Source organism: Hibiscus syriacus, unplaced genomic scaffold (assembly GCF_006381635.1).
Source record: "Hibiscus syriacus cultivar Baekdansim isolate YM2019G1 unplaced genomic scaffold, ASM638163v2 tig00015529_pilon, whole genome shotgun sequence".
Classification (NCBI taxonomy): Eukaryota; Viridiplantae; Streptophyta; class Magnoliopsida; order Malvales; family Malvaceae; genus Hibiscus; species Hibiscus syriacus.
Genome location: NW_024062369.1, coordinates 1 through 24,404, shown reverse-complemented (window position 1 = coordinate 24,404; position 24,404 = coordinate 1). Strand labels below are relative to the sequence as shown.

Below are 24,404 nucleotides of genomic sequence, written 5' to 3'. Positions count from 1 at the left end.
CAAACAGAAATTATAAAATAAATATGAATGATAAATGTTATTTTTATAAATTATTTCTAACTTAATTACCTTAGCAGTTAACGGAAAGTTATTAAATTAGCCTTTTCATTTACTTTTTAATTTTTATAAAATTATATTGTTTCTAATTATTTAATATAAATATATTGTACTTTACCTAATTGTTTAAAGAAAAGTTAGGTGAAGAATGAAAAAGGCTATTCTATCATATTTATTATTCTATTTTTTTCAAAAAAATATTATTTACTCGGAAAATCATAAAATTATTAGATGGTCTCGGCTCATCACGTCATATGTGATCCCAACAAATTTCATTTTTTTCAAGATGAATCTTCATATTTTTCCTACGTGTAAATAAAGAGTGACAGTTATTTGAAAGTTGTTTTAAAATTAATGGATGTGATTCACGAGGATTATGGATAACGTGGCGAGTTGGGTAAAAAATTTTCGAATTGACGAGTCCTATTTTACAACTTGGAGTTGACTTAAAATTTTTTTCAAGTCAGGTCGAGTCGAATTTTCAAATTTTTGTTTAAATTTAATTCTAAATATGTATAATATTATGATATTATTTTATTTGACTTTAAATAGTTTTTATGATTATATACAATACAACATATATATAACAATCCATTTATGTGTGATTTTCTATAAAACAAATACAATACATATATATTTCTTTTATATATGATATACATATATATTTTTCAAGTCGAGTCGAGTCGAATTTTTAAATTTTTGTTTAAATTTAATTATAAATATTTATAATATTATGATATTATCTAATTTGACTTTAAATAATTTTTTATGATCATATACAATACATATATATAACAATCCATTTATGTGTGATTTTTGATAAAAAAAAATATAATACATATATATTTCTTTTATATGTGATATACATATATCATACAGAATCAAAGAACTCGACTCAAACTTAAAATTTTATCCACTAATTATTAAAAATTTTAAGTTATTCGAGTTGTATTTTACAACTAGATTTTAACTTGATTTTTTTTAGTATAGTTTATGAAATTACAACTCGATATTACTTCAAGTCGAGTTTTTTTCAAATCGAGTCGAGTCAAAAAAATAAGTTTTTCGGGTCGATTAGATTTTTTCTCACCCCTCAAGATATATTTTGGGTAAATTACACTTTTAGTATTTAAATTATCATTTTTTATTTGTTTCAATATTTGAACTTTTATTCTTTACAAAATCATACATAAAGTTAAGTTTTTGTTTTATCTTAATTCCATCGTTCAAAATTTAACGTTCTATTTTGAAAAAAAAATAAAAGTTTAGATACTAAAACATATCAAAACTGATAGTTTAGGTACTAAACGCGTTAAGTTTTTAACGACGTGTACTAAAATGAAATAAAAATTAAACATTATGTATGATTTTAAAAAAAATAAAATTTTAGGTAATAAAATAGACTGAAACTAATAGTTTAGATATTAAAATAAACTAAAATTACTAATTTAGGTACATAATTTACTCTATTCTTTTTTACAACTAAACATGGACGAAATTATGTGTAAGGTCAGGGGCCACTGCCCTCTCCTTAATTTTTATTATTAAAAAATATATAAAAATAAACATGTATTTGGAGCTTCAATTTGATTTTATATTTTATATTGTTAGTTATTTCTTATCTCTTGAATTAGAATCTTGATTCCATCCCAACTAGGAGTGCTTATCTAGCAAGTCGATTGAGAGTTGGAAAGTGCTCAACTCGTGCTTGTTAAAAAAATTTATTGCTCGACTCGCTGCTCGTTAAGGTCACTAAAAAATTTACCTTATTTTTGTAACTAAAAATAAAATTTACTAATACTATACGAGGATATTAAGGTTGGATTTTTTTGTATTAAAATAATATTATTAATTAATAATATTTTATTATTATTTTTTATTATTTGTTAATAAATTAATAGTTATTGTTTAGATTTATTTTTTGAACGAAATAATTTTGAAGTAATTACTAAAAATATATTTTAAAAAATTAACGCGTTGTTCGCGAACTTATCGAGTCGAGTTAGACTTTGCTCGGCTCAACTCGTTAAGGTCTTGAGTCGAGTTCGAGTTCAAATCGAGCCAACTCGAGTCGAACGTTTACCAAATTTTGACCGAGTCAAATTCAAACTACTCACGAACTGCTCAACTCGTTAAGCAACTTTAGTCCCGACCGTTAAAATTACTCTTTTTTACTCTAAACGTTATAGTCATTCTCAACAGTCTCAAATGTCTTTTTTGTAATTACAAAGACTCATCTTCTTCTTCATCACTAATTAACGAGAAAAATAGAAAGACTCACAAAAAATATGAATAAATTAAAGAAAATAACAAAAAAATATCAGAAAAGCAAAAAACAAATTATTATTGAATCATGGTTCAAGAATTTAAGGGTTCGTTTAATTCTAAAAAATATAAACTATTTTTATTTTTATTTTTTAGAAAATAGATTTTTTGTAAAATTAGAAAATAATTTCTAGAAAATAAAAACAAAAATGAGTGAAAATATGAAAACATAAAAAAAACGTTAAGTTTTTGTTTACAAAATATGAAAATATAAACTTTTATTATTTACAAAATCATACATAAAGTTAAGTTTTTGTTTTATCTTAATACCATCGTTCAAAATTTAACAATCTATTTGGAAAAAAAAAACAAAAGTTTAGATACTAAAACATACCAAAACTAATAGTTTAGGTACTAAACGAGTTAAGTTTTTAACGATTATGTATGATTTTGAAAAAAATAAAATTTTAGATAATAAATAGACTGAAACTGATAGTTTAGATATTAAAATAAACTAAAATTACTAGTTTATGTACATAATTTACTCTATTCTTTTTTACAACTAAATATGGACGAAATTATGTGTAAGGTTAGGGGCCACTGCCCTCCCCCTAATTTTTATTATTAAAAAATATATAAGAATAAACATGTATTTAGAGCTTCAATTTGATTTTATATTTTATATTGTTAGTTATACCTTATCTCTTGAATTAGAATCTTGATTACATCCCGACCAGGAGTGTTTATCGAGCAAGTCAATTGAGAGTTGGAAAGTGCTCAACTCGTGCTTGTTAAAAATTCTTGATGCTCAACTCGACTCGCTGCTCGTTAAGGTCACTAAAAATTTTACCTTATTTTTTAACTAAAAATAAAATTTACTAATACTATACGAGGATATTAGGGTTGGATTTTGTGTATTAAAATAATATTATTAATTAATAATATTTTATTATTTATTAAAAAATAATAGATTAGCTAACTTATTATTTTTTATTATTTGTTAATAAATTAATAGTTATTGTTTAGATTTATTTTTTGAACGAAATAATTTTGAAGTAATTACTAAAAATATATTTTAAAAAATTAACGAGTTGCTCGCGAACTTATCGAGTCGAGTTAGACTTTGCTCGGCTCAGCTCGTTAAGATCTTGAGTCGAGTTCGAGTTTGAATCGAGCCAACTCGAGTCGAATGTTTACCAAATTTTGACCGAGTTAAATTCAAACTACTCACGAACTGTTCAACTCTTTAAGCAACTCTAATCCCGACCGTTAAAATTACTCTTTTTTACTCTAAATGTTATAGTCATTCTCAACAGTCTCAAATGTCTTTTTTGTAACTACAAAGACTCATCTTCTTCTTCATCGCTAATTAACGAGAAAAATAGAAAGACTCACAAAAATATGAATAAATTAAAGAAAATAACAAAAATATATTTTATTATTGAATCATGGTTCAAGAATTTAACGGTTCGTTTAGTTCTAAAAAATATAAACTATTTTTTTTATTTTTTGGAAAATAGATTTTTTGTAAAATTAGAAAATAATTTCTGGAAAATAAAAACAAAAATGAGTGAAAATATGAAAACATAAAAAAATGTTTTTACTATTTTTATTAAAATTATTTTGAAAATTTGAAAAAAAAATAGAATCTAGTTTTTTTACTTAACTTACACAAGCTCAAATCCTTTTAACAATAACCTTTTTAATTTAATGGTATATAAAACCCTCAAAATTTTACAAAAAAATGTGGTCCATAAACTATTTTTACACCCAATTTGGTCCTTAAACTAATTTTTTTAATACTTTAATTTTTTTAGTAATTTTCTATTTAATGTATAAAATATCATGATAATTATTTATATTTTATATTTTATATTTAAATGATTTCTTAATTTTTCTAAAAAATTAATTAAGTCCTTAAACTTTCTAAAAAATTAATTAAGCCCTCGAACTTAGTAAAAAAGTCAATATTTTAATTTTTAAATTTCAATGAATTTAGAAATATGTTTGATTTCGTTAATCAAAAGGTTAGATTGATTTTTTTCTTAGTTCAAGGATCACATTGAGGCTATGCTAGTTTTTTTTTTCAAAAGTTGGAGGACCTTAAATACCATTAAACTTATTTTTTATTTATTGTGTGCTCTTGTTTACAACAATATTTTGTGCGTATTTTTTAATTTAATTGATATCTAATATGCATTAACATTATATTCATGTTATAAACTAAAATAATTTTTGTGTTATAAAATTTTGTATGAAATTTATTGTTTTATATTTTCTTATAATTCTATTTTAATATAATTATTTAAAAACTATTTGTTCATCTCTATTTAAAAAAAATAGATAATAAATATATTTTAACTATTGTTATTTATGAATTCAAGTTTTCATTTATGTTAATCAAATATAATTTTTTTAATTTTCAAAAAAATTTAAAATAAAAATTATTTTTTGAAAATAAAAATAAAAAACAATAAATATTTTCTAGAGCCAATCTCTTTTTTAAAAAATTGGCCCAATACAGTAGGCGGGCTAATTACTTACCAAACAAATTATTTAGGGATATACGACAAATGTTATAATTTAGGAAAATTTCATCACATCGAGGTCATGAGTTTTAATAAATAAATATTTTTATTCAAACTTTTCACTTTAATGTGATAAATTCTAGTAAGAAATTATATTTTATTATAACTCATCACGCCAATGTGACGAATTTCTCATACATTGTAACATTTATCATATATCCCAAAATAATTTTGAATAATGGACTAAATTTTTAACCCATGGACCTATTGGGTCCATTTCGCCCTCTCTTTTTACTCTATCAAACACCAATGTTAATAAGATTTGGGCAGCCCAAATTACATAGTTCAATGCAAATGTCTTAAAAGCACATTAAGGGATTACAAACGAAGCTTAAACCCTCAACATACAAAAACCCTAATTTCCTCGTATGATTTCTTTCACATTATACTCTTTTAACTTTGAGCTATGAACTGCTCTGTTTGTCTATTTCTTCCCTGTTTATTTCAATCCTTAGCGAAAAGGAAAGAGAAAAGAGAGGGAAATGGGAAGCGATAGCGAAGTGGAAAAGTCACATCAGAAGGAGAAGGAGAGGAAGAAGATGTTAGCCATTGCTCCCATCGCAAAGCCCCTTGCTGGGAAGAAGCTCTCCAAGAAAACCCTTAAACTCGTCCGCAAAGGTTTCCCATCTTTTAAATATAAAATCAATCGTTTTCATGTAACTCCGTTTTGGGTCTTTTTCTTTTTAAACTTTAAAGCTTGTGTTTTTTTTGGGGGGGGGTTAAGTTCTAATGGTGGAATTTGTGCTTAAAGTGAAGGCTTCTTGATATGGTAGATTGTTTTGTGTTCGAGTTCTCAATGTGTTGATCTTTCATTGTTGCAGCATCTGAGCACAAGTGCTTGAAGAGAGGAGTAAAAGAAGTAGTTAAAAGCATTAGGCGTGGCCATAAAGGGTAAACTTTTCTTTTGGAAACATCATTTAGCCAGTGAATAAGGTGATCATTATGTGTTTGTTTGAATGCCAATGTAAGTTTCATGGACCGAATCATTTGTCTGTTAGCTGGTCTCTAAGTGATAAGAACAGTTTGCGAGTTAATCAACTTTGGTTCAATCAAAGTTTGGTCAATATTTGAATTGAATAGACTCGAGTTCAATCTCAAACACAGTTTAGTTATCAATGAGCCGAAGCGAGTTATTTGATATATGACTCAAAAAGCTTGCTAGCAACACAATAAAAATACCTTTTTTAGTTCTTTTAAGTATAGTATAAGGTTTTCATATACTAAAGGTTCACATTTGAATTCGAGTTTGAGTTTAAATTGAGCTCATGTTTGAATTTGAGAGTTTGAATTGAGTTTCAATTGAGTTAAGCCTGAGAATGTTTCGAGTTCAATTTTTTTTTTCAAATTCGAGTCGTGCTTGATAATTTTATGCTCGCGAGCTTTGGAATCGAGTCAAATTCTATTTTGAATTTTTTGAGTTGAGTTTGACTCAGCTTGTTTACAGACCTAGCTTGTAGCATGTTCATATAGTTTTAGTCTTTTCATACCTTATCTTAACATGTGATGTAGCTGGTTTATAACATTTGAGAGGGTCATGTTTCTTCAATCTTTTTGTTGAATGCAGATTATGTGTTATAGCTGGAAACATATCTCCTATTGATGTCATAACTCATCTCCCGATTCTATGCGAAGAGGCTGAGATTCCCTATGTCTATGTACCTTCGAAAGAAGTAAGTTCGGACGCCCGTCCTTCGTCCTCCTCTCTGGTATTTGTTTAATTTGGTGACACTGCATGCTTAAAGTGGTTCTCCTGCTTGCCTATCCAAAACCTTAGAACATTATCATTGCCCATATGTACAGCCAATTGCGTCTATAGATCCTGCAATTTGACTCTTGACTGGGTCTTTGGTAGATTTCGAGTTTAGGTTTTCGGTTTATTCAAGTAGATGATGAACACTGCTTGACTAGTTTCTTCTGCCATTTTCAGGATCTTGCAACAGCAGGAGCTACCAAGAGACCAACATGCTGTGTTCTGGTGTTGACAAAGCCCGCAAAAGGCGAACTCGCCCCCGAGGAACAAGAAATGATAAAGGCCGATTATGGCCAGATAGTATCGGATGTATCCGAGCTTGCATCCTCCCTTTTTTAATTACCAAGAGACCAACATAATGTGTTCTGTTGTTGCCATTCTTGTTTTCTGCATCTCAGGGTGTGGTGCTCTGTCACCATCATTTATCTATCTCCTCAAAACCTTTTGTTTTACTTCATTCAACCATTTTAAGTGTTTAATCAGTAAAATGTTTTATTTCCCTTTGAACATGTTCTTTCCTTTGCTCAAATCGTGCAATGTAAGTGTTTAAAACTGTTTAACTCCTACTGCAACGTAGTGTAGGTCGCAATATAGTTTAGGGTAAATTATGCATTTAGTACTTAAACTATTAGTTTTGATCTATTTTAGTATTTAAATTTTATTATATAAAATTTGAGTTAGGATGATTGTTTCGATGATGAATCTTTACTGATAAATTGAGTTACGACGATTGTTTTTGTAATGAATTTTAATGTAAATTAAACATCCAAAATTTCAGATGCGAATGTAAAAAATGTGGGTGTGAGTTTTCAAAACCCAAATTAATAGTTTATGGAAACTAAATGCAAATGTTTGTTTAGCCCATTATGGCAATCAGGAAAACTATTTGGAATATAGGTTGGTTAGGAAATTATTTTGGGATATACGGCATTTTTTACAGAGTTTTATTAAAATAATATTATATTTTTATAGTTATTATAATTTTTATTATTTAATTAATTTTTAAGAAATTCGTCATCCTAAGATGATAATTTTTATTAAAATAATATTAAATTTTTTACAATTATTTTAAATAAAAAAAATTTGTAATTCATCACCTCAAAGTGATGAGTTCATCGGGTTTAAAATATAACCGTTTAGAATAATTGAAGAGGTAGATTTTGCTCCATTACAAAGCCAGAAATTATTTTTATTGAAATAAATATTTAAATTATTATATGTAATTATTTTAACTTATGTTATTTTTAATTTTTTTTACCAATGAGATATTAGCATGTTATATAAAATTAAAAATTTTGATATTTAAAAAATCTATAATTTAATTTTTTATTTTAATTAAAAAATAATTAAAATACTTGTAATATTATTTATATATAATGATTTTTTGCCCGAAACTCTCTTCTTGGAGGTTTTGGTATAACAAATTCATTGATGTTTATTCGGTGGTCGATGCAGCATTATGGGGTGCTGTTGTTAGTCTTGAATTGGCTTGGAATGCTGTTTTAGGTAGGGTATTCAGATTTAATTCAATCCAAAAAAATAATCGAAAATCGATTTAAAAAATCGATAACCGAAATCGATTTAGTGTGTTTTTTTTTAAACCGAACAGTTTGATTCGATTTCGGTTTGAAAATCTGAAACCGATCTAAACCGAAAAGAACCGATAGTTTCTTACAATGAAGTTATAACTAGAACAATTTCAGGACTTATTGACTTAATTTGAATGCACTTTATATTATGCAAATTTTGATTTTTAGAATGTGATTTCTCTGTCTTTATAGGGTGTCCTCTATTTGTCTTTAGCTTTGGGTGGTTTCTCTGTCTTTTGTGTATTTGATTGACAAAGAATGACATATGGACAGACCAAATGAAAGGCACATTGTGCTGCAATGCTTTGATATTTTGTCTCCCACCATTGTCCAGGAAGCAATATTTCGAGTGGTTGCTGTAATTTTACATCTTGGCAATATTAAATTTATAAAAGGGAAAGAAATAGACTCATCTATGCCTAAAGATGAAAAATATTGGTTCTATCTACAAACTGCTGCTGAACTATTAATGTGAGCAAACTTTACAAACTTGCATTTGTTAAAATATATATTCTCTTTGTAAGCTTCACAAGCTTGCATTTGTTAAAATATATACTCTTTGCTTTTGTTATACATATGTTGTTGTTTTTTATGAAAAAAATCAAGAATTATTTTTAAAAATTAGAATTCAAAAATCGCATAAATCCAAACCGAATCAAGCCGCACTTAATTAGATCGGATTTTTTTAGAAGTATCCAAACCGATTCAAACATCAAACATTTATACTTTCGGATCGAATGATTTTTAGCCAAAAACCAATCCAAACTGACGCGAACATCCTTAGTTTTAGGTATAACAAATTTATTTGATAGTCAACGCTTTCATACTCGTTAATGCTTAAACCCGTAAATTTTAAGAATAATAACAATTTCTTTAATTATTGAAATAAGTTGTTTCATAATTTTATTTTATTTTTTAGTTGTATTTCCTTTGTTTCTTTAGTATTATTATATGTTCACTTTTCTTCCGACTATGAGAATATTTATTAAGATATATAATAATATTTTTCTTTGTATGTTTCTGAATATATACCTTTTTACCAAAAAAAAATAATTTAAAATTTTATTTTGATAAAAAAATAATTTAAAAATATATAATTTAATATTTTTTTAATCTAAGCCTTATTAAAAAGGCACCCAATCTATTATTATATTTACCAAAGTGGCAATAATATGTAGGAAAAGTAAAAGGGCCCCTGCTAGAATATTCAGCGTTGCAATTTGACAAACTGCAATATGGAGGCTTCACCAACTGTATCGGCCGTCAGTCACTGTCAGTCCTTACTTTATATACGCACACAACTGTTTAAGGCAAAAGGGTTTCGTTCAGAAGGATAGATTTGACAAATGTCGGGGATGGAGATGAACGCGCCGCCGTCTCGTCTCGGTTTCCACATGCCTGCTGAATGGGAACCCCATTCCCAGTGTTGGATGGGTTGGCCTGTTAGTTTTCTTTCTTCTTCTTCTTTCTTATGGATTCAGCTCGTTCATTTCTTTGATTTCATACCAAACTCTGTATGTCGTTTTTTATTACAAATGTTTCTTCTTTGATGGGTATGACTCAGAATTGGTAGATACCCTTTTGTTTGATGTTTTTTTTCCTATCATGTTTTTGCCTATATTTTGAATCTGTTTCATTTCAATGATTTGGGTTTTATCCACTGTTATATTCTTTTTAATCTTATTCGTCAGAAAAATGCTGCTAAACTACTGTTCATCAAGCTATCATATGTAAATTTTGTTGTCACTTTGGGGATTATGCTGCTTTTCCTTATTTGAGGGTATCCACTTATGGCTGGAACATTAGATGGCGTTTGATGTTAGTTTCATGCTTAGAGTCGGTTGAGTTTGACGGATTCGAACCTACCTGTTTTTCAGGAACGTCCTGATAATTGGCGAGACAATGCAAAGCACGCTCAACATGTGTTTGCCAAGGTCGCAACTGCAATCTCAAAGTTCGAGCCTGTCACCGTCTGTGCAAGTGCTGCTCAGGTTTGTACATGTTCTAGAGATCAAAACCTGTCTTTCGTATGTCTTACGTATTGTTTTGAGCTGAATTTTATTGAAGTAATTAACTTTATACACAGTGTGCAAATGCACGAAGTCTGTTGCCCTCCAAATATCAGGGTTCTTGAGATGAGCATGGATGACTGTTGGTTTCGTGATATTGGTCCTACTGTGAGCACCTCTTATTCTTCAGTTTGATTCCCCTTTTGTAGTTAAGAACTCCGTTTTGGTTACTGAAATATTTTAAGTAATTTGTTTTTCCCCTTCTTGCAGTTTGTTGTAAGGAAAAGAGAAGTTAACTCTGATAATCCCGAGCACATGGTTGCCGGGATCGATTGGAATTTCAATAGCTGGGGAGGTAAGAGCAAATTTCAAAGTTCGGAATTAATGCACCTTAGGCAATCAATCCATTGAAACTTGAAATGATAGCAACTGAAGTACTCTGCCAACCAATCTATTAAAAATTGAAATTATGATTTAACAATGAGCTAGTATCACATTCATACTGCAACAAACATAATTTAATATCATTCTTTAAGTGTTGATTAAATATGGAAGTTATACCAGATAATTTGGATTCTTTTTCTAAAAGCATGCCAAACAATGAGTAGAAATCAAGTTCTTACCTTCTAATTTTCCTTTGAACTAATTGATTGAAATTTCTAAAAATGATTATTAAACTTAGTACGTTGTGCGGTTGAGGAGAAAAAACCGTAAAAAATGTTGGTTAAAACTTTTAATTTGATTGCATATTGCGTTGATCAGGAGAGTCTGGTCTTGAACTTGATGATTTTAAATGTTAGTAATCTTAATGTGTTAATTTATGCGTTTATCTCCCAGCCATCTTCACTGAAAGGAAACTGTTGTGGTCTTTGTAGGGGTTGATGATGGTTGTTATACAGATTGGAATCTTGACCTTCTTGTGGCAAAGAAGGTTAGTGTTAGTGATGTATTTACTTGTTCAGGTTCAATGCTTCTTAATATTTCGGTGATTTATCTTCAGTTATTGATTGTTTGTAGATACTGGGAAATGAGAGGCTTCCTAGATTTCCACATCCAATGGTTCTTGAAGGTGGAAGTATACACGTCGATGGAGAAGGTGATAAACCGATAATTTATCCGCTGTTTGATTAGCATTTTTAGTGCATGCCATTTCAGAAAAAAATGAAAGATTAGCTTGCCATGTCAAAACTGTTGGCCAAGGCCACTTGAAGCATCTTTTCAACTGTACTTGCATAATTTAAAGGGGTTTTTCCCCTTTCATCCTTCATTTGCTCACACTTAAACATGATTAATCGAGTGTTTATATATGATGCTATTTGAAAAGACGATCTCTCTTTTCTCATCGCATCTTATAAAGCATTATTAAAAAATTTCATCTGCAATGCTTTATGGAGATTATATTAACTGCATCAGAAGATGGAAGTCTAGTTAGCTACGTCTTCTATCCTTTATTTATTTTCCATTAAAAAGTACCCTATTATGAGAACCATGATAAAGAGAAGTGAATGTGAAGGTCAATTGACACAAATCGTGACAGGGCACCCATGTCTGTTATTACAATGGTAGATGTAGCTTTCAAAGAATAACATGAATCCGGCAGGGTTATCTCTTGCATATTTTCTAGGGAACTTTACTTAAACTTCAACAGAAATTAGTTAACTGCATCACTTTTCTTCATTTACTTTTGTCTGCTCTCTATCATTGTTATAAACGTAGTCGCTTTTCAAGTGATCTCTGTAGATCTGGTTCTTTATTTGCCATGGAAAGTATTTTGAATGCTTAAGCAATGAAAAGATGGAGGATTTAGATTATGCACTTGTTTTGGCTTTGATTTTCTTCTTCTGTACTTGACTATTCAATCTATGAGAAGCTTTAAAAAAGAAGGGTTTTTGCGACTTAATATATAATTTTTTTATTGCTTTCATATTGTGTACCGCTGCAAAAGATTACACATTGTTTTATACATAGTTAGAGGCATCACTTCTCGCTCAGAGAATGATGTTTTATGAGCAAACCATAAATTTTTAAGTACATTTCTCCTCAATCAATGTATCATTTTTGGATTTGTTCATCTTTGGTTTTATCCCTCAGGAACTTGCCTTACGACCGAGGAGTGCCTTTTGAACAAAAACAGGAACCCAAATATGACCAAAGAACAAATAGAGGATGAACTTAAGGCATATCTTGGAGTGAAGAAGGTTATCTGGTTGCCTCGCGGATTATATGGTACACGATTCTGTTTTGATTCCATATCTGACATATATCTCGAATTTCATTTTGATCTGTAAGCCCTTACTATTTCTGTTTTTTCTTTATTTTTTAAACTTTTAAGTCGGAGGATCATCATTTCATGTTTGCATATTTCATATCACAATGATTCATATATGACTAAAGATAAGCATGTTTAATGTTCTTCATTTTTTAAATGCGAACCCTTCTGCCGAACCTTAACTCAATGTCACTTTCAAACCTTATTGATTATCTACAAGCTCAAGCAAACCTGATGAGCTTTTAAACACTATATAGTCCTCCGAAATTTAAAGTATTATCTTGTTTTTCAACAGGTGATGACGATACGAATGGTCATATTGATAATTTGTGCTGCTTTGCAAAGCCTGGTGTTATTTTGTTGTCTTGGATTGATGATGAAACAGATCCTCAGTATGAACGTTCCATGGAAGCCTTCACTTTTCTCTCAAATGAGACAGATGCGTGTGGTCGGAAATTAGAAATAATTAAACTCCATGTTCCGGGGCCACTTTTTATGACGGATGAAGAAGCTGCTGGAGTTGCTCAGGTAAGCATTTTCCCCCCTCCGACTCTTCATCTCAGTCCATATTCATTCAACTCAGTGCCTAGCCTAGATGCAGCTTTTGAGAATATCACAGTAGTTTTTCCCTTGTCCTTCATTATTTGTTTGTTTCAAAATAAAACCCGGTCTTATTGTGCATTGTTCCTGGTCTTTTTGGTTTCTAACAACAGGATGGTGAGGCTAAACTGAGACTTCCTGGTGCAAGACTCGCTGCTTCATACGCGAACTTCTATATTGCCAATGGAGCGATCATCACGCCACAATTTGGGGACCAAAAGCGGGATAACGAAGCTGTCAGTGTCCTTTCTCAAGCCTTTCCAGACTATGAAGTAAGCAAGTATTTCTTTTCAACATGTGCTGGTAGTAGTACCATGATGGATGCAATATTTAGCTCTATTCTAGTTATTAAACAGTTCTGATTGATTTATCAAACTATGGGATATCAGCTTACGGTCACTGCTAGGAAATCTTAGGTTTCGCTTAACGGATAGACTAGGAGATAACACTAGTACAAAAGTTTCATTTGTTAGTGAAACATGCTCATATCTAACACTTGAGCCGAGTCCGAATGACGTAGTTTTTTCACAAAATAAGCTAGACTTGCTCGAATCACTGCAGTAGGAAAGCAGATATGTTAATGGAATGTGTTTCTGGTTTATGATGGAATCAATTTGCCTTTTGAGTGAATTAAAGTTTGTTTGTATGAATGATTTGTTGTGTCTCAGATTGTAAGAATTGAGGGTGCTCGAGAAATTGCGTTGGGAGGTGGAAATATACATTGCATCACTCAACAACACCCTGCTGTCTGATAAAGGAAATTGCAGCAGAAGATTTGGGTTGTATCAATAAGCACATTTTCACAAACCAAGATTTGGCATAATTATCATTGTGCTTGTATATATAAAGTTTACAGTTCACTGCAGATTGGTTAGTATATAATGTATAACAAACAATCCATTATTATTTTAGAAAAGGGTAAACTAAGCATTTAGTATCTAAACTATCAGTTTTGGCCCATTTTAGTATCTAAATTTTCAATTATTTTCAAAACCATACATAATGTTTAGTTTTCATTCCATTTTAGTACTCGCCGTTAAAAACTCAACACGTTTAGTGCCTAAACTATTAGTTTTGGTATGTTTTAGTACTTGAATTTTCAAAATAAAAATTCAAAATTTAACGTAAAATGAAACAAAAACTAAAGATTTTAATGGTGGGTATTAAAATGAAACAAAAATTAAACTTTCGTTATGGTTTTAAAAGAATTGAAAGTTTAGGTACTAAAACATATTAAAATTGATAATTTAAATACTAAACGCGTAATTTACTCTTTAGAAAAATTATGTGGCATGATTAGACCTAGTATTTTTTATGCCTCGCTTGGTTACATAAGAATTGGCTTAATGAAAAGCAAAGCTTGATCATTTATTACATGAGTACATGTCTCCCTATCTATTTGTCTTGTACATGATCATTTTGTCTAAGGTTTTTTATTTGAATATCCAAAGTTTTGGTCCTTAAATGTCACATGATAAGATTAACTCATTTATGATTATAGATGACAACTTTTTCATTCATTCGGTGATAAAGCTATCAATACGCGTATTTGTGATTATTAATGGTTTTGTCGTGTTTAAAATTGTTATCGATTTTGTACGAATCAAATGGCCTTCGTTGTAAAAGAATTGTTAATATTCTTTGAGAATTTGGATTCGAACATCATATGCAACGGGTGTAAGTCTTTAATGTCAAGAATTAAGAGTTATCTTTAAACATATAATATCTTGTACTTATTCTAAATTAATAAAAAAATTATTATCAATCTTACATTATCAATTTCATCTTCTTTGAGTTGCTAGATGTTTCTAAAGTGGAAAATTATGTCAAAATCTTTAATTTTTAATTTTAATCCTCCATGTTTTTAAGATTTCATTTTGACTTAATCCATACTAATATACACACACACTTAATTTTGGTGAATGAATTTTTATCAGAAACTTTTTATACACACAAAGACTCGAATTTAAGATCTACTTGAATAATATTAAATTTATTACCACTTAACTAAACCTATTAATATATATTTAAACAATCCTTGTACACCAATCACTGCAGCATCATCCATCCACATTTATTTAATTCAGGAAGCACCGAAGATATATTTACCAAAGTACAAATAATAATAACAAAGAAACTTAAGTGGTCAAATGTTCCGTCTTGTTAGGTACTGCAACTTTACCAAGTTATCAGTCGTCAGTCACTTTCAGTGTCCATTAAATATAATATATATGTGTGTATATATATATTACATAGGCGAAACAAAGGGTTTAATGGTTAGTTCAGAAGGAAAGGTCAGATAGATTTGACAAGCGCCGGAGATTATGGAAATGAAGGCGGCACCATCTCATCTTGGTTTCCACATGCCTGCAGAATGGGAACCCCATTCCCAGTGCTGGATGGGTTGGCCTGTCAGTTCTCTCTCTTCTCTTCATTTATATGTCATTCATTTCTTTCTTCTTTCTTCTTTCTTCTTTCTTCTTTGATGGGCATGATTAAGAACCCAGAGATATCATTTTGTTTTGTTTGTTTCTGGTGTTCTTGCATGCTTTTGTCTTGTTTTGACTCTGTTTCCTCTTCCAATCTCATTGCAACGGGATAGGGTTTTGTCTGATTATTGGTTATGTTGCTTTATTACTGTTTCATATAGCTGTGATATGTAATTTCTATATCTTATTGTTGCTCAAATGAATTACGGCGGATACAAGTGGTTCATGTCTTCTGATTTAAACGTTGAATCGTAGTTGGTTAAGAATCGGCCTTTGGCTTGTAAGGATATAATGGCTACTCGTAAGTCAACATTCTACGTGGATACTATCAGGTGATGATTGATTTAGTTATGATAGATCACATAAATTTGTCAGAGGCCATGTCATTAGATTGCAGCTTCTCGAGATCTAGATCTTCGAGATCCTTCTTCCGGAATTGTTGAGGGATATAGAGTGTTTAAGACTCCCGTGTGAAGATGCTATTCCGGAGTTCTTATAGCGAATATGTTCTCCGGAAATATTAGTATCCGGAGGTGGTACAAAACTTATAATACCTGGGACTTATGCTACTGATTTTCCTGTTTAAGGATATAATGATCCACTTCATGGCTAGAAGATTAGATGGTGTCTGATGTTAATTTCTTGCTTGGAGTGTGTTGAGTTTGTCAAACTCGGAACTGCCCGTTTTCCAGGAACGTCCTGATAATTGGCGAGACAATGCAAAGCACGCCCAACATGTGTTTGCGAAGGTCGCAACTGCAATCTCCAAGTTCGAGCCCGTCACCGTCTGCGCAAGTGCTGCTCAGGTTCGCACAAGTTTTAGCAATCGAAAACCGTCTTACGTATTGTATTGAGCTGACTTATAATGAATTGATTAACTTTATACATACAGTGGGAGAATGCACGAAATCAGTTGCCAACAAATATCAGGGTTCTTGAGATGAGCATGAATGACTCTTGGTTCCGCGATATCGGTCCAACTGTGAGCACCTCTTACTCTTCTGTTGGATTCCCTTTTGTAGTGTAGAAATGCATTTTTCATACTGAAATATGTTGGAGTAATGTATTTTCCCCTTCTTGCAGTTTGTTGTAAGGAAAAGAGAAGTGAATTCGGATAATACCGAGCACAAGGTTGCCGGGATCGATTGGAATTTCAATAGCTGGGGAGGTAAGAGTAAACTTTAGCAATCAATTCATTGAAACTGATTGCAACCAATGTACTAATGAGATAGTATCACATTTATGCTACACCTAAAACCGCATGCCAAACAACGGGTAGAAATCAAGTTCTTACCTTCTAATTTGCCTTCGAACTAATTAGCTGGATTTTCGGAACATGATGGTTAAACTTAGTATGTTGAGGAGCGAAAACCGTGAACGATGTTGGTCGAAACTTTTAATTTGATTGCATATTGTGTTGTTCTGTCGTCGTCTTTGTAGGGGTTGATGATGGTTGTTATACAGATTGGACACATGACCTCTTTGTGGCAAGGAAGGTTAGTGTTATCGATATATTTACTTGTTTCGGTTTAATGCTTCCGGAGATTTATCTTTATTCGTTTATTGTTTGCAGATACTGGGAAATGAGAGGCTTCCAAGATTTCCACATACGATGATTCTCGAAGGAGGAAGTATACACGTAGACGGAGAAGGTGATAAACCGATAATCTGGTTGCTTTATGAGCAATGGACAGTCTTTTGAATGCTTAAGCCATGGGAAGCTTAATGTTTTAAATACTTCTCCTCTCAAGCAATGTAATCTTGAGTTTATTCAGCTTCAGCTTTTTCCCTCAGGAACTTGCCTTACGACCGAGGAGTGCCTTTTGAACGAAAACAGGAACCCGAATATGTCGAAAAAGCAAATAGAGGATGAACTTAAGGCATATCTTGGAGTCAAGAAGGTTATTTGGTTGCCTTGCGGATTATATGGTACATGATTCTGTCTTGATCCTAGTTTTCTTTTTCGGTTGGGTAATCATCATTTCAAAATATGCATACATGTCTGCCGATTACAGATTACCGACCGCTTTTGAACACTTTATACACCTGCCGAAATTTAAACCATCGTCTTGTTTTCAACAGGTGACGATGATACTAATGGTCATATCGATAACATGTGCTGCTTTGCAAAGCCTGGTGTTGTTCTGTTGTCTTGGACTGATGATGAAACCGACCCTCAATATGAACGTTCCGTGGAAGCCTTCTCTGTTCTCTCAAACGAAAGAGACGCATGCGGTCGGAAACTAGAAATCATCAAACTCCATGTTCCGGGGCCGCTTTTTATGTCGGATGAAGAAGCTGCCGGAGTTGCTCAAGTAAGCATTTCTTTCCCCTACAGCTCTGCGTTGCAGGCCAAATATGTCCAACTTAGTGCCTGGCCTAAGAGATAAAATTGGTCTCATTGTGCATTGTTTCCCGGTCTTTGATGCTTCTAACAGGATGGCGAGGCGAAACCGAGACTTCCGGGTACAAGACTTGCTGCATCTTACGTCAACTTCTATATCGCCAATGGAGCAATCATCACGCCGCAATTCGGGGACCAAAAGTGGGACGACGAAGCAGTCCGGGTCCTTTCTCGAGCTTTTCCAAACTATGAAGTAAGCAAGTATTTTCATTGGTTACTTTCGGGCTACAGTACTTAGGTGTGAATGCTCGATTCGTGTACGTCTCACACACGTGTTCAAGGTCTTCGGATTGTCATACCCTCATACTTGTGTCCGCATATTGTAGGCATGATCTACAATTTGCAATAGTCTTTAGCTACTACTGGTTGATGGTAGTTTCCACTAATGCTGCTCCAACTCTTTGTCCGGACATGACTGTTCGGGATACAATCCTCATAGAAACACTTTGAAGAAGAACTAAACATACTCGTATCTGACACTTACACCCGGCTTGCATAACATACTCGTATCGAAGCCTGATGCTGTTCTCTTGACCGAATGCAGGTTGTAAGAATCGATGGTGCTCGAGAAATCGTCCTGGGAGGCGGAAATATACACTGCATTACTCAGCAACACCCGGCTGTCTGAGACTTCGACCGGAAAAACTGGCGGTCCTTGTTTGATTGGTGGCCGAGTTTCTGCAGCAGAAGATTTGGGTTGTATAAATAAAACACCATTTTTACAAACCTATACACCAACACAAAAGTTGCAGTAATTTATCAATGGATACTCACTATTGTCTAAAAGCACTCAGACATTTTTGTGTTAAATGAATAAATACAACAGTCCGGAATGGACTGAAGGTTAACGACTACAATCCCAACTTCTAAAAAATTTAAATTTTAGTGTAAATCACACGCTTAATATATCTAAACTATTAGTTTTGGTTCGCTTCGGTATTTGAATTTTTATTTTTTTTAAAATCATACCTAATTTTTAGTTTTTATTTCATTTTAATACCATGTTGTTAAAAATTTAATGCGTTTAGTACCTAAGCTATCAATTTTGGTCCGTTTTAATACTTGAGTTTTCAATTTTTTTCTCGAGAACGGTACTGAAATGAAACAAAAACTAAACTTTAGGTATGGTTTTGAAAAAAATGAAAGTTTAGGTACTAAAATAAATCAAAACTGATAGTTTAAGTACTAAATGTATAATTTACCCTAAGTTTTAATGTAATTTAAGTATTTTTCTTATTTTATTATTGATGATATAATTTTGTACTCGTGAAATCGTGTAGTTTTGCGCTCCTAAATTTTTAATATAGTTTTATCTAAAAGTTTGCAAGATTGACATAAAATGTTGTGTATATCTCGAGTTCAAGCAATAAATAGTTTAATATCACTTAAGTATATCTCGAGTTCGAGTCTTTGTGTATGCAAAAAATCTTCACTATGAGACTCACTCACTAAAGTCATGTGTGCAACACATGTTGGTTTGGATTAGTTGGGACAAAACCCTGGAACCAGGAGTATAACAAAAAAAAACTATTGAAGTATATTCGGATTAGTCAGGACGAAACCTTGTAACCGGAAAGACAAAAAAAAACTATTGTGTGTGTGTTCGTGATAATGGTGTCTAAAGCTACCTCGGTAATGAGAGAGGGTATTACTTTTCTAGAAATGCCAAGTTTGAACAGTTACATTTGTAGGACATATATATGTTAAAAGATTAATTTTTAAAAAATAAATATTATCTTATAATCATTCAAACTATTTAAAATATATTAAATTTCATTATATTTTTATATATTACATTTACTTAGTTGTAAATTTAAAAATTATAACGCTATATATTAATATATTGTACCAATTTAATCTTATTTTAATAAATAAAAATAAATTTAGAAATTTTAACTCTTTATGTTGAAGCAAATTTGTCAAGTTTAGGGGACAATTTATGCATTAAACCTTCAAAATTCAAACTTACGTCATGTTCTCCAATCTTAAGGGGTGATTTGATCTAAAAATTTCAGGGATGAAATTGAAAGAAATGTCAAATTTAGGAGCCAAGTTGTGTATTCAACCTTAGGTAATAAGTTTGTGTGTACTCGTGTCTACTAGGTCAGCCAAATGGACGGACCAGATTAAACCAGAGCAACTCTAAAATTATAAATGAAAGCGCGAGGGAGTGGCGCCAGATTTTGATGTGAGCAGTCGCGTCAAAGTGACGGTAGCCAATCCCAACGCAAACAGCGGAGTGGAAGAATGAAAACGTGGAGTGTCAAACTCAGATCTAAATTCCAATACACAAATCACAGTCTCGTGAATGCTTCAAAAGCTGGAAAAAAATGATAGCTTGAAGATCTAAAAAGGAATTTTCCCCCCTTTTTGAGTTGAAGGGAGAAAAGAAAAGCAATGGGGTGTTCGTTTTCAGGGTTGAATGCATTATACGACGCCGTAAACGGCGTAGGGGACGTTTGGATCAACGACAACCGGTTCAGGATCGTGAGGCAGTTGGGCGAAGGTGGGTTCGCCTATGTTTATTTGGTGAAGGAAGTCGTATCCGATTCATCTTCAGCTTCAGCTACTGGCTTAGCCAAAAAAGTCAAGGACCCTTCTCATCTTTCTGGTTCGTCCCCCTTCAAAAAAATTTCTCTTTTTTAATCTCTTTTTAGGATTTTACGATTTGGGCATTTCTCTATTTGAATGATTTTTCAATGATCCGATCTTTCTGAATTGTGCATTTGTTGTTCTCGTCTGGTCCTTCGGTTCATGGTTTTAACCGATTTCCTTTTGTTGCTTGCAATTTGATTGTGTTTATGCGTGTGATGACTTGTTTTTGCTAATTTATTGTGAATGACTGTATGGATTATCTTGATTATGGTATATTGTCTATGCAAAATTGAAGCCGGCTATGGTATTTTCCATGAAAATTATAAGGTAGGTTGTTTGGGGTTATTTTGGTTTGGGATATTGGTTACATATGGATCTGAAATTATGCTATTTTCTTCTTCTTTGTTACAATAGTAGTATGATAATCTCACAAAATCGAATCGTGTATGTGTAGAAGTGTACCTTTAAGTGATTATCGAACTCTAGTTGGAGTTACAGAACTAAAACTGTGGATCAGTTTAATCTTTGATGTAAATTATGTGTTGAAAACTTAAGGCATTGGAGGTAGAAGGTCAGAGTTTTTTATGGAGTTTTTGTGTATTTGATTTATGACGGCCGGGTTCCAATTTATGCAATTTCGATTTATGAATTACATCTGAACTCGGGTTGCATTTGCAGATGATGGAACTTACGCGATGAAGAAAGTTCTTATTCAGAACACTGAGCAATTAGAATTGGTTCGCGAGGAGATCCGTGTTTCATCCTTGTTTAGTCACCCTAATCTGCTTCCGCTTATTGATCATGCTATCATTTCTGTCAAGGTAATTCTTTGGATCTCTTATTCAAATTAAACTTGCATGCATGCTTGCCGAGTGTTTTTTTGAGTTTATCAACCCATTTTCCCATAAGATTGATGTAAAGCTTACAATTGGAACTATTTTAAGATGCTCCCGTATTTCGCTTATTGCTTATTTGTTCTTCCTCTTATTTCATTTTACTTTTCATGCAATTGCATTTGTCTAAAGCAATTTGATTTCTTTGGTTAGCCTACACAAGAAGGATCATGGAACCATGAAGCATATTTACTATTTCCAGTTCATTTGGATGGAACTCTACTGGACAATTCGAATGCTATGAAAGCTAAAAAGGAGTTCTTTTCTACCTCAGATGTTCTTCAAATATTCCGGCAGGTGAGTAAAACGATCTTACCGTTTTGACATATGCCATGTCATTCTTCATGTATTACACTTGAGGGCTTGAATATTTCTCAATCAAGGATTCTCAATCATGCCATTCTTTATACTTCCTCTTTTCTTCTTTTTTTTTTTCCCGGATTTATTGATGTTATAATTGATTAGTAAGAATCGTAAGCATTTTAACCGGACCAAATTATTTCCACAGCTGTGTGCAGGACTCAAACATATGCATAGTATTGATCCTCCATGTGCACATAATGATGTTAAGCCTGGAAATGTTCTTTTAACGCGTAGAAAAGGGCAGTCACCTCTTGCTATATTGATGGACTTCGGGAGTGCGCGTCCTGCGAGGAAACAAATTCGCTCTCGTTCAGAGGCTCTCCAGCTTCAGGTGCTTATTTCTTCTATATTTTCAATATTCTGTCTATCGGCTTAGTGCATCTTCCGCTAGGTTCATGTTGGATTTGGGTTTCATTTGTAGGAATGGGCATCTGAGCACTGTTCAGCACCTTTCCGAGCTCCCGAGTTGTGGGACTGCCCGAGCGATGCAGATATTGATGAGAGAAGTGATATTTGGTCACTGGGATGCACTTTATATGCAGTAATGTAAGAACTAATATCTTCGAAACGATGCTTATCTGAAATGCATTTATCTCCCAAACCGAACAATTCGGTTTTGGCAGTTATTAATCGTCATTTGTTGTAGGTACGGGGTGTCTCCATTCGAGTATGCACTTGGAGAAGCTGGAGGAAGCCTGCAATTGGCCATTATAAATGCTCAGGTCAAGTGGCCGGCTGGACCTAAACCACCATATCCGGAAGCTCTTCATCAGTTTGTGACATGGATGCTTCAGCCTCAGGCTGCAGTTCGGCCTCGGATAGACGATATCATAATCCATGTCGACAAGCTGATCTCGAAGTTTTCAGAGTGATATCATATGGGGGTGTTATACAGTGTGGAGTTAGCTGTCTTAGAAGTGTCATAACTATTCAACTTAAATGTTCTGTAATTTATTGAGTCCAGATTTCTACATTCATGATTCGATTTTATAGAGAAACCTCAATAATTTGTGTTATCCATTTAGTTTATGTTCCAATTATTCGACGGTGGTTCGAGAGTGAATGTTCGATGTCATTCTCGACTTTAGCTAAGTAATTTGATTATTTTGTTTTCTGGGTTTTTTATTTCTTCGATTTATCTTTCATTTTAAATCTATTTTTGATCAAATTTTGGACCAAATGCTCCTTAACCACCTTAGAATACCTCTTAACTTCAATTTATAGTTTTGACGACAAATTCTCTTTTTTAATTTTAGGTCCTTCAACTTTCTATAATTCCTTTATTTCTTCAATTTCTCTTTTGTTTTAAATCCATTTTGACTAAATTGGAACTAAATTCTCGTCAACCACTTTAAAAATACTTATATAGTTTCAAATCAAATTTATGACAACAAAATTTCTATTTTTATAATTTAATCCTTCAATTTTGTATAATTTTCTAGCTTCTTCGATTCCTCCTTCATTTTAAGTTTACTTCTCTATCATTGTAGAATGCATGTATAACGTTAAAGCTTCTTTTGATAAAAATTTTACGTAAAGTACATAATGGTCCCTCGACATAGAGAGTTTCTTTGTTGAGTCATTTTACTATTAGAAGTCACAAAATGATTACTCGATTATTTATATATTTTGAACCCATCCTTTTTCGTACAAAAAAGACAGTGGTTTGAGAATGATGTTGACATGTTCATTGAAATATGTAAAATTTAAACTCAGAACTATTTGAATTGTATTTTGTGGATTGATTTTTCGTTTATATTATACCGTTAAGTCAATGCTCGAAACATTATATCGTTGAATCAACTTTTCAAATATTATATCCTTAAACTCAATTTAATTTTTTATTTGACTCAACTCAATTAAATACTCACTAACATACTTATGTCCAGTATCATGCATAAGGAATTGCAGGGGATGGCAATGAGAATACTGTTGGAAGAAGATATCAATCAATAAATAAAAAGTGAAACTCGATGCAGAAATCGAAATAGTAAATGGTGAAATAAATTCTGAAGGTTGGAGATGAAAGTAGGGTTTTAAGAAAAGTGAAACAAAAGGGTCATCTCAGTAGTAAATGCTGAAGTAAATTCCGGGAAGTTATCTGTCCGATCACTGTAATTTCACCCATCACCACTGATCATCACAATCTCAAATCTGACATGCTTTTCACTTTCCACCCAACCAATGAACATATTTAATCAGAAAGTTCAATTTTTTTAAAAAAAAGTTTGGTAAAAAACAATTGGATTTCTTTCAAAACAAAGCATGCATATGGAGAAGACAGTAATGCAGAAGAGCAGAAGAACAAAGCCTATCTCGACATGTTCTTTTTAAATGTTGTCCGAACAGTTTTAGGTTCATCGTTGGATTCATTTTGAAAATGTAAGTATGAGACAACGTCTCAATCTGTGTTTTTAATGAGAAGAGCAGGTCTTATATTCTCCAGGGTTTCGTAGACTGAGCCAAAACTGTCATTTGCCATTAAAGCCAAGCTTTTTAATTAATGGGAAGAAATGCATCGTATCGTCGTTTT

At 32.1% G+C, this 24,404-nt stretch overlaps 3 protein-coding genes and 1 pseudogene across 3 annotated transcripts; all 4 read left to right on the top strand.

Annotated features, from left to right (window-relative positions):
• The first annotated feature begins 5,267 nt into the window (after window positions 1-5,267).
• On the top strand, window positions 5,268-7,166 carry LOC120208025 (H/ACA ribonucleoprotein complex subunit 2-like protein). Its single transcript, XM_039207396.1, has 4 exons — window positions 5,268-5,528; window positions 5,732-5,801; window positions 6,475-6,580; window positions 6,838-7,166. The coding sequence occupies exons 1-4, from the start codon at window positions 5,393-5,395 to the stop codon at window positions 6,997-6,999; spliced, it is 474 nt and encodes a 157-aa protein (XP_039063327.1). The 5' UTR covers window positions 5,268-5,392; the 3' UTR covers window positions 7,000-7,166.
• Window positions 7,167-9,552: 2,386 nt separating this feature from the next.
• LOC120208020 lies at window positions 9,553-13,989 on the top strand (annotated as a pseudogene).
• A 1,411-nt stretch (window positions 13,990-15,400) lies between these two features.
• Window positions 15,401-18,871, top strand: LOC120208021 (agmatine deiminase-like). Its single transcript, XM_039207392.1, has 10 exons — window positions 15,401-15,538; window positions 16,309-16,422; window positions 16,509-16,598; window positions 16,700-16,784; window positions 17,057-17,112; window positions 17,190-17,268; window positions 17,411-17,545; window positions 17,699-17,931; window positions 18,055-18,213; window positions 18,565-18,871. Exons 1-10 carry the CDS (start codon window positions 15,452-15,454, stop codon window positions 18,646-18,648), a joined length of 1,122 nt encoding a protein of 373 aa, XP_039063323.1. The 5' UTR covers window positions 15,401-15,451; the 3' UTR covers window positions 18,649-18,871.
• A 1,459-nt stretch (window positions 18,872-20,330) lies between these two features.
• Window positions 20,331-22,878, top strand: LOC120208018 (serine/threonine-protein kinase 16-like). Its single transcript, XM_039207391.1, has 6 exons — window positions 20,331-20,631; window positions 21,294-21,436; window positions 21,662-21,805; window positions 22,017-22,202; window positions 22,293-22,417; window positions 22,518-22,878. Exons 1-6 carry the CDS (start codon window positions 20,418-20,420, stop codon window positions 22,741-22,743), a joined length of 1,038 nt encoding a protein of 345 aa, XP_039063322.1. The 5' UTR covers window positions 20,331-20,417; the 3' UTR covers window positions 22,744-22,878.
• Window positions 22,879-24,404: the final 1,526 nt, after the last annotated feature.